This window comes from Gymnogyps californianus, chromosome 1 (assembly GCF_018139145.2).
Source record: "Gymnogyps californianus isolate 813 chromosome 1, ASM1813914v2, whole genome shotgun sequence".
Classification (NCBI taxonomy): Eukaryota; Metazoa; Chordata; class Aves; order Accipitriformes; family Cathartidae; genus Gymnogyps; species Gymnogyps californianus.
The window spans coordinates 203,737,330-203,755,218 of NC_059471.1; the positions used below are offsets into that span (position 1 = coordinate 203,737,330).

At 45.0% G+C, this 17,889-nt stretch overlaps 1 protein-coding gene across 1 annotated transcript in view; it reads right to left on the reverse strand.

Annotated features, from left to right (window-relative positions):
- Positions 1–1,750: 1,750 nt before the first annotated feature.
- Positions 1,751–17,889, reverse strand: part of CDHR3 (cadherin related family member 3) — a 39,099-nt gene continuing 22,960 nt past the window's right edge. Inside the window, exons 12-19 of the mRNA XM_050914853.1 lie at positions 15,246–15,472; positions 13,363–13,534; positions 11,502–11,746; positions 8,722–8,903; positions 7,321–7,334; positions 5,788–5,819; positions 4,817–4,865; positions 1,751–1,995 (exon numbers count right to left, since the gene is read on the reverse strand). Coding sequence (XP_050770810.1) covers positions 1,751–1,995; positions 4,817–4,865; positions 5,788–5,819; positions 7,321–7,334; positions 8,722–8,903; positions 11,502–11,746; positions 13,363–13,534; positions 15,246–15,472 — 1,166 coding nt within the window. The remainder of the gene's footprint in view (positions 1,996–4,816; positions 4,866–5,787; positions 5,820–7,320; positions 7,335–8,721; positions 8,904–11,501; positions 11,747–13,362; positions 13,535–15,245; positions 15,473–17,889) is intronic.

Sequence of the window (17,889 nt, forward strand, 5' to 3'; positions counted from 1 at the left end):
ATAAATACAAAAGCCCGTGCGTCTTCCTGTCGTGAAAACAATGCAGTTAACTTCTTCAAGTAACAAAGATTTAACGTTTGTAGGTGCCAAGCGTGCCTGTGGGTAACTTGGTGTCAGAGCGATAGAAAGATCAGAGTTACAGCAGTACTACCAGATACCGCAGAATTTCTGTGTCACTGGAAAACCACCTGCATATAAATCGAATATATCATATTTAGAGCAAACGAATGCAAACAATGGTGGGTTGGAGCTCTGAACATGTGGCTAGCCCTGTTGGTGCTGAAGGGTCAAACACTACCATAACAACTGCCGCAAACACAGTAAACTGATGACATGCTCAGGGAGTATAAATCACTCTTTCCTATCTCTATCATTGTGGTGTTCATGAGACGCTGGGTTTCTAATTGTGCAATGAAATGGCATTTGACTGAAGACATTTGGTGTTTGTAAGGGAAGTTGTTCCTGAGCCAAACCGCTCCTTTGGAGCACAGCAAAGAGTCGCAGCACCATGACAGGTGGTTTTGAAAGCATAGGATCCTCGGTGAAATTACCCTGAGCCTCTCCATCCGGGTCCTCTGTTGTACGACAAAAACCAATGTATGTGACAGATTGGATAAAATCTTCATTGACTGTCCCTGCTCAACTTAAACTGAGTATTTTCTTTTGCCACCTGGTATCAGTCCCTTGCCACCAAAAAAACTTTTTGTAATCAGGAAAGAAAAGAAGCCAAGACATGGAGTATTAACTCATCATTTATAATTAATTTTCTTCAGATTAAAATAATTTTCTGAAATCTTGTAGGGTTTGCTAGTTTTATATCAGGTTCTCAGACAGCACTTACGTTATACATGCCCATACTCAGAAAAGATTATTTCACCCCATGTGTTTACTGTCATTATTCTTTTGAGTGTGTTCCACTTGATTCTGTAAAACATTAAATACGCCAGAGGAAATACCAAAGGTGAAGATATTGAATGCTGCTAGCGTTACAAAAGATAAATAAGCTGAAAGCATTGACGTGACAGCCTGAGATACCATAACAAGCTGTGGGTTTTCTCCACTCCAAAACTGCTTTCAAGCCATGGTCTTTTCTACAGTAAGATGGGAGGGCGAGGAAAGGCTGAAATAAAATGCTGAATGAAAAGAAAATATTTTTAGCTTTTACCAGCAAACTTTTCAACCCTGATGTGCTTTTCACCCATTCAGCTGCTCAGCAGGGACAGGAGACCCCATTCACTGGTGCGAAAGCACGTCCATGTGTATGCTGCCCTCCCCAAAGGCAGTCAGAGGACGTGGCCATGGCAGTCTAGGGGCGCAGAGCTCTTCCAGAAGGAAACTGCCGGTGGCTGTAGCCCGGGGGTAGTGGGCAGCAGATGCTTCTGTCCGTGACTCTGCTTTTGTTTTCTCTTCTCCCCCTTTCACATCCTCCCCTTCTCTCCCACTCTTACCTGCGCCTGCCAAAAGTAAGTCCGGCTTCATCCTGCCTTTGGGTCCAGTTTACGCAGCAATGGCCACCTTACATTTTGCAGCTGAGATATACAGAGAGAAAATCACATCTGATTTTTTGGCTGTTCAGGGCAGGGGTTGTTTGGGAGGCGCCTTGGAGTTTCATGCACTCTGCTTTAAGGCTGGCTTAAATGGCCATGCAGTGTTCATTTTGGGAGAGGAGGTCAGTATCTGCCTTGGGGGCTGGTGAGGATAACCCAGTGTTCTCAGACTCCTCTTTCTGCTTTTGTAATCTCAGCTCATCCTAGCCTGGTATTTCTGATTGCCTTGCCGAGGGCTTGGCAGCTGGTTTTTTCTCTGCAGTCAGCTCTTTCCTCTTCTCTGAAGGCTCTTTTTTGCTTGGTGCCTCTGCTCTGTCTGTCCCTTGGCCACTATCCTCTGTGGCACTAGATGTTACCTGCACAGCTGGTGCCAGCTGCAGGGGCTCACTGCTCTTCTTCCACCTCCGGGCCCCCGACCATGTATTGAATTCGTACATTTTGCCAGTAACTTGCAAGGGAGAAAAGACAACCAATTAAAATCATTCCTGCTCTAGCAGATTAAGACAAGACAGTTCTCCTCAGGATGGGGTTGAAATGAGAAACATGAAGCACCTGGAAAATCAGCTGAGTTGGGGAGGTAGCCCCGAGAGGGAAAGCCTCATTTCCGCAAGCGAGTGTGGGGATCTTGCTAGGCATCATGGTGGCCGCTCAGGGGAGATGCTATTCTACCAGTATAAAAACTGGCTCTGCAGTTCGGGGAATAGGAATATTCAAAACATTCCTATTCCAAAAAAAAGGGCCTTCTTATCATCCTACACCTCTGTCCAAGTTACAGCTACTGTGGGTTAACATGGGCAGCGTAACAAACACATCCATAGTCCTTAGCTGTTAGGACTAACTCTCCCAAACCTTTTGCCTTTGGCCATGCTCAGCAAGGCCATTGTATATGTCTGTGCCTATTTTTTCAAGTAGAGTTGCCTACCTGAGGTAGCAAAACCTGCTAGGAGCACAATATGCTCATGTCAGGTTGTCTAGGGTGACCCAAGATTTGGAGATCTGGGATCCCCAACAAGTTTTGGCTGTATGCATTGCTTCTCCATTTGCCCAAAATGCCTTCCTCCAGGCTTGCTGTGCACATTGTCATTAATAGAGTGAAATACTCTGTATTTTCTGTTTGTGCAAGTACATGCTTCCCTCATATATATAAAATATTGTTACATTTGGGTTGTTTAGCACACATGGCTACCTTTCCTTGTTAGAAAGATTTTTGTCCCTCTTCAGATTTTATGGGTAATTTCTACTTGTACATTAAAAGCAAGTATCTTCTCCTTCAGTTCATTTACTACCTAGAGATAGGTGGAAAAAGTGCCGTGCGTCCACTGCGATTGCCTCACAGTCTGAATCACTGTCTCTTGCTAAACAGAGAATCAGGAGCTATAGTGGCACTTCTTGTAATTAAACATTATTAATATGAGACAAACAAAGACCATTAAGGCCTGGAAAGAAATGGTGGTTACATGTTACTACGTATTACAGTTTGTATCAGAATTCATGGTTTCTGACACATTAACACATTTTGAGCAACTAAAGATGAAACTGGATCTCTTTACACGTTATTTTTTCTGACTGCTTACAAGGCGGGCATGTTAAAGCAGCTCAGATCAGGAAGCAGCTCCTGACCATCCCTCCTAATCATATTCAACAGATGATGTCCTGGGAATTATTAAATCTCATTTCCAAACTGCCAACACTTGATCTTCTACAGTTTGGGATGAGCCATGGAGGGGAGAGGGGAAGGGGGAGGAGTGGGGAGCACACATTTCTCTGCTGACACCACAAAGCTGTGTTATAGCTTAATGTTTGTGTCAGGCATGACACAAACACTATGGCTCTGGAGGGCAGTTTGGATGGGCTCAGATATCCTTAAGTGTGGTGTGGTCAGGTTTGCTGAGGAAGGGAGCTATCAGCTGTCCTGCAAAAACACCAGGAAGCAGCTCTTGCAGTGGCCTAGAGAACATCCATGTTTAATATATTACAAATGCAGTTACACAGGGAAAAAGCAGGGACTTCGGAGCCCATCCCTCCAGATCTCTTTATAAATAGCAGGTGGGCTTGGACCTGGACCAAACTAGCCTTGAGCAGCCTTGTGGATGGGCTTAATTGCACAGTAGGGTCCCATTTGTTTGCCCAAATTCTACTGATGTCCCCATGCCTAGTGTTTCCCATTAGCTCACGGCATCCGACAGCTCTGAGCCAGCTAATAAGAAACACAAGGTACAGGCACTTGGGTGGAAATTTGGCCAGATGAATCCAAGCCTTGAAACAAGCCTGCCTTCTTCTGGATAATTTTTAGACCTATTGTTTCAGACCTATTTTTGGATCTATTTGTTAAAGACCTATTTTGACTGGCTGTCACATTTTACCAGCCCCCTCTCTCCATGCTGGGGCCCTCAGCCATGAGATACAGGGTTGGGCAACCTAATGCCAGGCCAAGCATCATGGTGTGGGGCTCAGGCAGGGGTTGTGGTTCAGGGGAATGAGGTAAGGTGGATCAACCCTCAGGAAAAAAAACATTTTTCTGTAATGAACCCTGCTGCAGAGCACAGTGGCCGTCACTTGAGGAAGGGGATAAGCACTACACCTCCCAGGTCATCCTGGTTTTCCCAGCTTTCACCTTAATTTCACTTTTCCCAGCTGGTTAATCAGATATGCTCAGAGTTAGCACAGCTGGAGCCTGGTGACACACTCAGTAGCTGATGCCACCACAACTGTATCTAAAAGCAAATGGTCTTACCTTTCCTCCCCAACAAGCAATGCTCGAGCCTTAGATAAATGGCAGCAATGCACTGTTGCTGCAAGGGAGGAGGCTTGTGCAGGAGCGAGTAACTCACCCACCCGCCCTGCATCCAGGGAGAGGTTTAAAAGACTAAGTCAGTACATCTGCAGCTACGTTAATCTGCTGGCCGTTTCCCAGACATGGGAAGGGTGAAACCACGTAGCCATGACAGCACCAGAGCAGGAGGCTTGCAGCAAATTCCTCCTCCCCTCCCACCTTCCTATACCAGGTTCATACATTCAGGTTTCGCAGAGGAGTAGTGAATAATCTGGCCATCGGATGTGTGCTTTCAAGGGCCCTAAGTATATTCTACCATTAGAAATGTTACTAGGGCACTGTCTTGATTTTCACTATCTGTGAAATATAGCTCCCATTCTCCTTGGAAACAGCAAACCTGAAATATGAAAAGCAAATGTCGAACCATATTTAAATCAACTAATCCAGTTTGTTTCCAGCCAAATATTCATATCCACTGTTAATTGCTTTTTATTACCTGGGTCTCTGGCTTCTCCATCAAAGACAGTGTTTAGCTTTGTCATTGTCTGTGAAGAGAGACAAAATGTGAAATGAATCCTGTGAATTAGTTAAGTAAGAAGGAGGAGCAGTGACTGGGAAATGGTGACCTACATGGATGGAGGTGGATTTGTATGACCTGCATATTGCATTCCTGTAGGCTGGATTTAATCAAAACTGCCAACAAAAGCCATTTGTGGTGTAGGGTGTTGCCACTAGATGTTCAAAGGAGAATTAATAAGGTCTGACATGCTAAATGCCTCCATGTGTGTAACCACAAAAAGGTCACCTCCACCCAGAGGAGGCTTGGGAATCCCCTCTCTGAAGAACTTGGGGAGGGACAGTACACTAATGAAAGTGTCTTACAGCCTTTATGCTATTGTGGCTATGAAAAAGGAAGGAGCCCCAAGATCTAGGAGCAAAGAAACATCTATTACAGTGGAAATAACTACGGCATTTTGCTGCAAACAGCTTCTCAAGACCAGACTCTTCACAGCTTGGGTACACTTGTGTACCTTACTGGCACTCAGGCAGGTCAGGGTTAGCTGCACAGGTCAGTGGTGTCTCAGCAGCACAACATTGCCGTCAGTGAAGCTGGAGCACTTGTCATCCTGCCTCTGCAGCTGCAGCGAGTCTCCTTGTCACTCCTCCAGGCACAGCCTCCCTGGCCTCCCACATACAGGGCTGCCACAGAGGCTGGAGAATTTGGCACTTGGAAGCAAAGGGGCCACAGCGCAGGTGAGCACCCCTCACACCGAGTGTTGCCTCCAAATACAGAGGCCAGTCGGGGCACTGAAGTGTTTTGCATTTGAGGGCAATCCTTTTTATCTCGCCTATCATTTTTATATTCTCTTTGGAAAACTGACACCTTTCATAGAAGGGGTCCTAAGATCATATTGCATGATGGGGCTGGGCATAACTGGGTTTTGTTTTGAGGCCGGCAGTACTTACCACAATCACTTCTTTCTTAGGTTTCTTCTTTTCTACAGAAAGGAAAATGCACATTGTAAAGAATCAGATTTTTCTGACAGTGACTATAGACATTAAAGCCAAGATTTCCTCAAACAGACATTCTTGGTCCTCAACTTCTGAGACATCTCAAATGAGCCTTATTTCTTTTCAAAGGCTGATCCCTCATACTATTTGAAAAGCGAACTCCTTCATAGTATTTTGGAGTGAGAATCCACAGTTGCCAATGACTAATCAAAAGTTTAGCCTTGAAAAGTCTTATTCCTTCAGTAATGAATAAATAACAATGGTTTCTTTAACAAATTTCCCTTTCTAAATAATACCAACAGATATAGAAATTCACCTTTGGGGATATTTGAACTACAAATGTAGGTTATTTTTTTTTCCATGAATGTTTGTAGTTGCAAAGCTTGTGCACTCAAACATGCGCTTGGAGACAAAACAGGGAAGTGCTGCAGATCCAGTCAAGTAAAATTCAGATTGAAGAACAGTTTGGTTATGTGTGAATTTACCACATTATTAACTCATCCCACATGCAAACAAATACAGCAGCAGTGCCACAGGCATCTCGACAGCACAGATTTGTGGATGGTACCCAACTAGTTGCTATGATTTCTTCTTGCTCACTCCTTGCCAATTTGTTCAATGGCCTTTCTTTGGAGAACTGTATGCCTGGCCACCAACAGGCTTTACAACCGGGCATGCAATACTCTGAAGTGCTGCAGATGGATATCAACCTGAGCACTGAGGGCAAACCTGTTCTGTTTGGCCTTTGCTGCCCAGCATTTGGGAACCAGTTTTTCAGAAAGCACAAAGCATTCATTTTTTGGAAATCAGCCAATGCTGAAATGTCTCAAATTGGGCAACCAAGAGAACAGCTAATTTTGTGGGGTTTTATTAGTCATGTGTTTTTTTCAAGCTGGGAGATACTGATTGAGGAGAGGGCGTTATAAAAGCAGGGTCTTACTGAGCCATATGAGCCATGCTTGCTAGCAGAAAGATAATGGGACTAAAAGGAACAAGACTGCTTTAAAAAACACTTTTTTTTTAATGTGCAACTTATACCCCTGCTAAGTTATACAAACCCCTTAAAAGCACCAATACTTTAAAATAAATCTTCAGGTACATGAAGTAATGGTGTCAAGGGAGAAAATGAAGGGATCAGAGAACAGGGAATTAGAGTCAAGGGGACTCTTGAAAGTGCTCTACAGGGATGGGATTATTTTTTAACAGATAGCATATGAATTGCATGTGAAAAATACAGTAATTCTTTAGCATCCATGCCAGAATACTAGTCTACTCCGAATTTGGGTTTTACCTAATAGTTAATAGATTTGAAGACCAAAAGGACCATGAAATCGCTTAGGCAGGCCTCCCATAATCAGCCAGGGTTATTTAGTACATGACTTGTACTGGGTCAAATTTATTTGGCTAGAAATGGATTTACAAATTTTACACTGAATCATAAACAAGGTCTTTTTGTGAAGTATTAAAATATAGAAAAGATGTACACACCTGGAGCATTTATCCTGTAATGAAAAAAAGATTAAGAGTGTAGTTAACAAATGTCATACTTTAGCCTACATAAAAATATCATGCTTTGTTCTCTTTCATTTGGCAAGAAGGATGTGTTTCCTTGTGTTCTGGGATTTGCTTGATTTGTTTGGTTTCTGGTTTTGCTTTCACTGAAGGCCTGCATCATTTAATGCTGCTCTCAAACAGGAAAACAGCCCTGAGCATTGCTCTAACACCTCTCCAAGAAGGGATGATATTGAAAAAATAAAGTCTTATTGATGATAGCATGACGGATTTATATAATCTGGAAAAATATTTTTTCAAATATTGTCATCTTGTTCCATCCTTGGAAGAAGGTCAATTTTGGATCTGATGTGCTCAGATAATACCTTTTACAATGTTTGAAAGGTTGTAAATGTTTTTGAAAATATAGAAATTGCTTTTTAATGGGAGAGCCTGGCTCCTGATGAATCACTTGCCCTATTAATAAATAATAACAATAGCCAAGCTATATGCTGCTAGATTCATTTGTCATTTTTATCACAAACTGCTAAATTCCTTGCACACATAATTTGAATTATAATCACTGCCATATATTACGTCTTTACATTTACTATAATTTCTAAATTTAGGTCCAAATCCTGAGAATACTTATAGAAATCCTTTTTTTTTAATCCCAGTCCACTTAAAGAGCTGCTTATCTTTGTTTTGTGAAGTAAAAAGTCAATTTAGAGGCAGTCTGGCTCCAGCCCGCTGAGAAGGCAGCCAGCAGGGATCTCTGCTGCTTCCCACCATGAACCAGAGCCGGTCCCAGGTGCTTCCGTGGCTTTTGCCAAGCACGAGCGCTTAGAGGTACCACGAAGCTTTATGGGCCAGAGCCTTGCAACAGGCTTGGGTAAAACTCCAGGAATCTGCAGGAGTTTTGTCAGAGCAAAGAATTTGGCATGAGCACCAAGGTTTGGAAAGGACTCTGGGATCCATAGCTAAGAGGGAGGAAAATGCATCCAGTAACTACCTAGATGGGAGCTCCCTTGGAGCAGGAGCCAAATAGAAACCAAAAACATTTGTATTTTTGGTCAGCACAGTCAGGCACAGACTATGACTGTGCCTCACGAGCATAGCTGCCTTTAGAGGTCATAATTGTTAATTCCACTATTACCTTCAGCTAATGCTAATGTTAGTAAATCCATGAAAAAAAAAAGCCATGGACATTTTTCCTTGATTTCATATCATTAACACCAAATAGCACTGTAGCCAGTAACAGCATTTACTACAGCGAAGGGCATACCACTATAAAATATTCAAAGCATAGATTTCATTACGGCTGAAAGGCCTGAGTTATCTCTGTCATTGCCAGGTGCTGCTGGGTACTTCCCCAGCGTGACATTTGGGAGGACTCACAGAAACGCGCCGTCTGCTTTGCCTGCCGGAGGGCAGCGGGTGCGGACCCACGTCGCCAGCAGGAACCCCAGGTACCCCAGCAGTCCGAGGAGCAGCAAACTGCCGAGGGTGATGACGAATGGCACGTACCACGCCGATTCAGAGTAGAGGTTTTCCCTTTTTGTCACAACAGTGAAGCCAGGCTTTTAAAACAAGATAGGAAAAGTTCCTCAAGGCTGCATACTTGTAAGGTTACTGACACCAGCGGCACCTTTCATCTGCTCTGGTTGAACTTCTGCACTGAAGCACCTGGCCCAAGCTTGCCCTGGGGCTCTGCAGATGATGGGCAGAGGGAGATAGTGTCTGCTGGAGACAGTGATTCATCCCACGTACCTGCCTGCTGACTGCCAAGGCAGCTCAGATGACTGAGATGGACCACCGAGCTCCTGGGGCAACCAAAGGCAGGTGAAATGGAGCCCACCCACGATGCAAAAAGGAGGTTCCAGATCATGATTCAATGTCTTATATTAAAACAAGCATGCCATGGTGGGGTTTAAAAGCCTCAGGTTGCCTGAGAAGCTGCGAGCGAGCGCACTGTTGGAGGGTGAGCAAGTTCAGGGAATACTGACGTTACTGAGATAATGGTTTCCTGTTACCTAAGGCAAAACTGGAAGTAGGTCACCTTCACTGCAGTGATCATTTGGCCCGCTTCCTAAGAGGAGTTGAACCCCAAGGAACTGAGTTATTGTATAAAAGGTAATGAAACTCGTTTTTTTTTTTACCCTGTGACTTGTTCCAGAAGGGAAAACGACACTTCCTGAGCAGTTGCAATCTCCCACATCTTCCTGAGTGCCAGGAGACATGTCTCTGAGCTGGCACATCACTTGGGAGTAGCAACTCATTCATTAAGGTCCCATCCCTCACACAGATCAGAAATTACTCATTTGCTGTACTTGGGTCATTACCTAGTGTGGTACTATTAGTTTTGATAATCTACTGAAGTTTTTCTGTAAGACATTTGAAATCACATTGTGTATGAAATTTAGTAGGGTGTCTATTTCTTTCCTGTTTAAGGATACTTTTAAAATAACCTATTTAGCCTTGCAAAAAAAGGTACATCCAATCCTTAAAGAAACTCTCAGATAATCTCAAGATCACCACCACCACTCCATCCTCACTGGGCCTGAAGTCACAAGTGACTTTTTGTGACAGGGCTTCTTTTCTACGCTATCAGCCTTCCAGCATCTAATTCATCAAGTTGCTGCACTGAACACATGTAAGGAGTAGTGATGGGAGAAGTTGCTGTAATGGAAGTGCTCTTCTGGAAAATAGACTGAAAGTGGAAGGCTGATATCTCTGGGGAGGCAGATTTAATGCTGTGGTGTGTGGTCTAGACCTTTTGTATTTGTGGTAAAGCACGGGAAAGAAATACAGAATAAGTTTTGTTATTCAGCTTAACTTTTCATTTCCACATCAAGTAGGGAGAGGAGAAGGCTCTGAGAAAACCATTTATTCCTTCCCAACAGAGCATGAGATAATAACAGGGTTATTAATCAGTCTGCAAGTTTGGATTTAAGCATTTTCATAGCAAAGTGTCCAGACTTGCATGTGCTGTTTGCAGGATCCTCTGGTTCTGGCTCAGTTACCAGTAATCCCTAGCAGATCCAGACCATTTTACAGTGAATAGCTCTTTTACCCCTTCACCAGCATATTCATATTTTCATTCCTGCATGCAAGAGAAAAAAGGGTAATGCCATCTGCAGGCAGGCAGAAAATGGCTGGACTATGGATGACGGAGAGATGGTGCAGCAAGGGATGAAGGCAGCGACCGGCACAAGGATGGGGACAGAGTGGTCTGTACCCTCAGGCTGTGCCGCTTCTGCAGGCAGGACAAAAGCAAGCTCTCCTCATGTCCTGCACCAGCCTGATGGAAACCAGCTCCAAAATGAAACTGGTGAGCCAGAGCCTGCCTGGGATGGCTGTGCAGAGGAGTAGACTGTATTGCTGGGACACAGGCCCACAGCTCCACAGGTTGTGCAAGGCTAGATCCCACCCTGGCTGCCGAAAGCTATGCAGGCTTCCCCAGCTCAGCTATGGACCACCATGTGGGCAGGGAGCTCAGGAAAGGCCCATCCCACCCCTCTGGATTTGCTGTCTGAAACCCCCTGAAACCTCAGCAACATGCTGAGGCTGTGCACAACTGCTTCAGTTCCTGACAGGCAGCTTCAAGTTTTACATGACGGTGACCTCAGGGATGGAAAAAAGCCCCTTCCAAGAGATGAGGATTTCTTGTTGGTTTTGTTGCCTATTTCAAATTTGGTAGCCACAGATTAATGCGTCCCACCGCTAAAGAAGCACATAGAAGTGCAAGGCAGCTGGGGGAGTGAATAGCTATGAATAAAAAAAGAGGTAGTGCAAAATGCATGAGGTAATTTTAAGGTTCCAGGCAAAGGTTAACCCCTGCTCTGTCCTTATTAATACAGCTGCCAAAATCTTTAACTTTCGAGTTGCATGGTAATGGCAGCATGCCCGGTCCTCTGGCTACTTGCCCTTTTTGTTTTAGAAACTGAAATACAGAACATATGTTATGACTCTGTACCTGGGACCAATCCTTCATGACACTAAGCACATCAACCACCTTTGGCTTCAATGTAAGAGCATGGGGCTCAGCACTTCCCAGGACTGGACCCACTGTAGGTTTTTGCTTTCCTTTTGCATACATCTACCCTCCTTTCTTCACTCCTATGCAGATTAGTCCATAAAAGAAATGCAGAACTGGACATAAATTTCAGTGAACTTACCGTCGTGGTAATGACAGTAGTTGGGTTTGGGATAACTCTGATGCTTAAAGTCACCATTCCAGTTTTAATTAGGTGTGTAGTTTTGTCCCTGGCAGATAGTAAATTGTCGTCTGTTATATAGACGCGCAGCCTGTAAATCCAGTTTGTATCAAGTCCACTTTCATAGTCAAACCTTGATGCAAGAATCAGCCGAGATGTGTTGGAGCCAGCACTTGGTGAAAAGGTGAAATGATTGTTCGTGTTACCTGCAAAAAACCAACACCAAAACGCCAAAAAATTTACTTTAATCCCACATTAAATTAAATGCGTGGAATAAGCAAAAAGATCATTTTCTGTTGACAACTTGTTATGGATCACTATACACCTGTGCAGTGACATATCATTGACAAGAATGGCTCCTCAATCTTCCTGATACCATATAAAATAATTTAAAACAATACAGTCATAAAAGCATTGAAATATAGAATAAGACCCTCTATGGGGACACAGCGGAGAGGTGGCTGTGGAAACACTTCAGAGCCATAGGGCACACAAGAGGTCACCTGAATGACCTGTGCTTACAGCCTGGAGAGCACCCAGAAGCAGCAGCAGCACCCAGCCGAGTCGAGGACCCTACGCTGTTGCAGGGCTCATTCCACTACTGGAGCGGCCCTGGAGTGGCCCCTAGGCCACATGGACACCACCAGTGTCTTCAGAGGCCCCTTCAGCCCCTCTCCATGGCTTCTCCCTCTGCCCAGAGGCAGAGGCCTTTGAACAGGTCCCCCAGCACAGAGCTAATGACTCGGGGACATTAATTGCCTCCAGGACTGTGTCTGCACTGTGGGGGCAGAGAGGGGAGTTCAGTGATGCTGGCTCCCCAGCCCTCATTTTCTGTCCATATAGCTGGAGATCTGCTAGTGGCCTGGGCTGCACCAAATGTGCTTTGGTTTTGCTCTTGTTGCCCCTTAGAGCTCCAGAGTTGAAGTGGCCTTGAAGGCCATGTCTGTTGTACAACACAAAATGGGTCATGGGCTGCTCTGTGGTTCAGAGGCCAACTGCATGGCACAGCTCACGTCTGTACAGCCAAAATTGGACCTGTGGTCAGAGACTCTGACTTACTAATACAAACACAGCCTTTGTACGGGTTCTTGTGTAAATATCACTGCTGCAGAGCTCCTCTGCAGCGTTAAGGGGCTGCAATAGGACAGAGGTGCTCTCTTTTTACACTCACAGCTTTTTACTGGCACCTGGACAATCCGCTCCCTCCTTCTCAGCAGTCACCTCAGCAACAAAAAAAGGAATTGCCCCAAGAGAGTGTGTTCCCTTCTTTGTGAAGGACAGTGTCATCCTGTACCATTGTAGTTCTCCAAGTGGATGCAGCTGATTACTAGGTTCAAACACACATTCTTAAAATGGGGTTTTAATGCATACAGTATGGACCTAGGACATGCAGGTTTGCTGAGTTGTTTTGAACTGTGTACCAGCATCTAAAGGTGAGGCATGCAGAGTAACAGAATGCACCATCGTTTCTCAAGATTTACTCAGCTGTAATTGGAAGGGAAATTTGACCCTACGCATCATTCCAGTTCATTCTTCTGAAGTCCTTGTCAACTGTGTAATTAATTGCCAATTAATTAACGTGGTAGGCAGTCCAGTCTTGCAAGGGAATGGTTCTAGGCGGTAGCATCAGTGGCCAACTTGTGGAGAGACATCTCTTTTGGTAAACAGCAAAGTAATGATGTGCAGAACTTGTGGATCACAACTAGCTCACCATGAGACATAGTACATAAACTGTGCTAGATTTTTATTTACAAATCAAAGCGAATCTTCAGCATTCACTAATTTTTGCACTGCTCCCAGCTCACACACCGTGACACAGTACCTTCGTTAATGAAGTAACGGAAAGACCTGGGATCAGAATCGCGATCTTGACATTCAATCCTGAAGCCATTAATATTGGTCCCAACAGCTAAGCTGACTGGGATTTGAAATGAAGAGAAATTGGGTGAACAAACTGGTTCTTCATCATTTACTTCCAAAACATTGACAGTTACCTGAAAGAAAAGAGCAATAGCAAGCTGAAGCTCCTCCACTCTGCTGAGCCAGAACATTACTAACTTCAGAAACTGTTTGGCTTTGCCCATTTTGTTCTTTCGATCAACAGCAGTTGAAGAGCAATGAACCTCCCTTCCAATCTAGTTTCTACCAGAAAATATCTGTGATCACTTGACCTTCAATTCTTCTTGTGATCAGCACTCTTCTGGAACAGGTTCCTTAATCTAAACCATCTTCCAAAACTGCAGGGTTTTCAAGCTGATGTGTCTGACTATTTGAATCACCTGAATAGTGTCATAGTTAGAATGAGAAATAATAATAGTACCACATACTCATTAAACTTTCTTTTAAACCTCTCAAATTGCTTCACAGTCATTAGTTAGGCTTGCTGGTGTATTTAATAATAATTCAGAGCATGATCCATGGAAGGAAGGAAGACTCCTTATGCACTGTTCCCAGTAAGAGAGAAACGCTGGTAATGGCCTTCTGCATGGCTGGGAGCACCCTGGGTAGCATCAGATGTGCTTAATGTCAGCTGGGATTAGCTGGCTGAGAGAAAAAGGTTACCCTTCTCAAAGCTCTTTCCTCTAATGTCTGTTGGTCTTTAACAGGCAACAGATAAACTTGTCATCGTTAAAAGCTCCTGATGCTGAATTTTCCTGAATCATCACCTTGAAATATTATAGGTGATAAAGAGATTAAGTACCTCCCACCTAGCATCTCTATGGGTGGTGCTTGGCTGGAATAGAAAGCAGGCCTAGTACCCGTATCCCCCCCATAAATCAAATGTAAGGCAGTCATGAGGGAGAAGGCATGAAAAGAGGTAAAAAGGAGTCTGTATGTGAAGGACACCAGGATTCTTTGAAAGAAGTGACTATACAATACCTTTGTGGATATACCGTCCATATTTTTTCTTCTGAATAAAATAGGCCTGGGCAGCAAACTTGAACACAACCCTACTGTTTAATGTTATCATGGTCCCCAGCATGCTCTTGGCTCCTGCCAGATAGCACCATCGGGGACAAAACTAGATCATGGTCAGGGGAAGGCACGTAAGGGTTCATCTCCAGTAGGCCATATGGACACAGCTGTACTGGGCTGGGCCCTTTGACATTATCCCAAAGGGCTGCCCAAGCCCTGATCCCATCCCCAAGGTATGCAGCACATCCCCTCTGTCTCACCCCAGGAAAATACAACTCTGATGGGCTGCAACACGATTCTTGCATTACTTTGGGCACTTCGCAGTGAAAAAAGTCACATACAAAAACAAAAGTATATTTGAGGGCCAAGGGGCACTACACGGGGACTAAAAAGGACTTGGCACTAGGCATGGCTACAATGAGGTTGCGCTACCTGGCCTCAAGACCCTGTCCTTTTTCTATTTTCCAGTACATATGTAGCCATAAAGGATATCTTAAATTGTCTAGGGCACAGAAAACAATTTCATTACCCAGGTAAAATAAGAAAAAAAGACTGAGAAACAAAAACCACAGAGTTAAAAATACAAAAGTATTACTTTAATCTTTTTTGTAAGAAATAAACAAAGACTGAGTGAACACCACCTCTTTCATCTGACTAATATACGACTCTGTGCAGGGATGGACTTGCCTTTTACAGACCAAAGTGCTTTGCCCAATGTCTTACCATTCTTGCCAGGAAGAAGAGAGAAAAATGTAGATAAAGAAGGAGAAGTAGAGCGGATTTACTCACAGATGCTGTTGCAGTCTTCTCTTGGTCTGAGGCCTGTACTGTGAGAATGTGTTTCTGAGTTGTTTCATAGTCTAATCTAGCTAAAATCTTCACATCTCCTTTGGCTGGGCTGATCCAGAAGATATTTGTGTAATCCCTGGTGCCTCCTCCAGCTACAATGGAATATGTGATGACACTGGGTGGCCAGTCCTTGTCTCTGGCATTCACTCTTCCGATGCTGGATCCAACTGAGAGACAGAAAATCCGTATTTCATTAAGATTTTAAGGAAAAGGAGGTACAGAGTACTTGTTCCAACCAAAACTTGATGAAACTGAACTAAAGATTTGTTTTAGAGTTTGTCACCCCAAAAAAGTAAAGCAAAGGTGTGAGAAATACTAGTTCACCATGCTGTGCTATGGCTCCCCCGTGTATGGGCTTGCCTGCTAGCAATAAATACCAAAATGCGAGGAGTCTGTAGAGAACCACAACAGAAGTGCTCTGGCAGTGAGGGCCACCCCGAGCCCTGCACTGACACGCACGAACTCCTGCCTTCTGGCAGCCTGAGTGCTGGCTTGGTTGGAGGAACAAGGCTTTGGCTGCCTTGAAAAGCAATTGCTGCTGTTTCTTCCGAGGTGTTTGAAAAGCAGTTTGAATTACCTTTGTGCCGAGCATTTATGAAGCAAACTACAAATGGCAGTGCTGTAAACTGTGAGAATGAAGATGGCACTGTGCACACCCATCTCTGCAGACATTGATTCAACGCTAAGTGGATCCACATGACCCGGGGATACACAGGATGAATAGTCCACATGCACAGAGTAAGACAGAAAGAGGATGTAAATGAAGGGTTGGCATTTTTTTTTCTTTCCTGGCCCTGTGAATTCCAGCCCTACTGCAAACTGTTGGCTCCTGTTTGGTACAGCAATAGCAAGCACCCTGTTAATGTCAACTCAGCCCAAAACAAAGGGCAGTCCGAGTCGGAAAAAACGTATTATTTCTCTTGATAGTCTCAGTATCCAGCAAAGTTCTATGGCTGACACAGAGAGCTTTACAGACATATCCATGTCACAGATGGGTTTCAAGTGTTATATTGCTAAGATACACGTCAGTGGTATGAGGAGACACACACAGAATAGGAAATGCTACAAAATTCACCATATCTTGCCCACTGAGAAACAGTGTAGAAAACCAAGCTCCATCCATGCACCATAGAAATAAAAGTTGAGCAAGAACAACAGGCTGCTGAGCCATGCAAGATGCTGGTATGAACACCTGAAGGTCAGGGTCCTCTGATTGCTGAGTGGCTGTCCTGTGCCTCCTCATCCCCCCTCAGCCTTCCTTGCTTCCCTGGCAGTTTGGCTCCTGCAGGAGGTAGGGCTGCCAGGGTTTCTTTGCCAGGCAGACCCCCCTGGGAGCCAGCTCCCCCTTCCCCAGCCTCCTCAGTCTCTCCAGCTCCCTTCCAGGCCACACATCCCCACACCAGCTGCAGCTTTGCCGTACTCAGCAGTGGCCAATGACAGCTTCTCCACAGGGCAGGCAGGAGTGATTTTTGCAGACCTGTGGACCTTAACAGGATCTTCCTAACCAGAGAACGAAGACAACAGAGAGCTGAGGGTGAGGGCTGGAAATTCGGGCTTGCTCCTTTGCCCATGGCAAGGCAGAGGAGGTTGTGGGCAGGATGGTGGGGCTGCTTGAAGCATGCCTTTTCCTCCCCACCATCCCCTGCCTCCTGGCTTAGGCAAATGGACACAGAAGCACCATAGAGCCCACAGGCCTGCTGACCATAGCCACAGCTGCCTTCACCTGTGCTTTAAGCCTGCCCTGGCCATAACAATTTGATTAATTCAAGCAAATACTAGATTATGTGACTGCTAAATCTCCTGAAGTTTCCTGGGCAGCTTCACCATGTCCCACTCAGATGCAGTGACGCAGTTGGACATCCTCCTTGGTGACGTGGCCATTGGGGCAGATTTGTGAGTAACAGCAGCCTGGGGCAGTGTTGGACGTGCTGGAGGACAGGGCTGTCGTTCAGAGGGGCCCAGCAGGCTGGAGCTACAGGCCAACAGGACTCCTGGAGCTCAGCACAGACAAATGCAAAGTCCTGCACCCGAGCCAGAACAAGCCCATGCATCAGTGCAGGCTGAGACTGACTGAGCAGGCAGCAGCTCTGCAGGAAGGGACCCCAGACCCTGGTGGACAAGTTATACATGAGCCCCCAGGGCACCCTTGGGGGAATGGAGACCCCATGCTGAGCTGTGTTAACAAGTGTGTTAGCAGCACATGGTGGGAAGTGACTGATCCACTCTGCTCAGCACTCATAAAGCTACCTGTGACCAGTTTTGGGGGCCCAGGTACAAGAGAGATGCTAAAAAAATGGAGAAAGGCTGGGGAGGGTTGAGCAGAGGACCCAGCTGGTGGGGCTGGGTTTGTTCAGGCTGGAGAAGGGAAGGCGAAGGGGGGATTTAATTGCTGTCCTCCACTACCTAAAGGGCCATGATACAGAAGACCAGACTTCTCAGAACGGGACAGTGAAAGGACAATAGAGAACAGACACAAGCTGCAACGCAGAAAATTCCAGCTGGGTACAAGGTAAAATTATCTGGAACGAAGGTTGCTCACCTGGAACAGGGGCTCAGAGAGGCTGTGGAGTCTCCATCCTTGGAG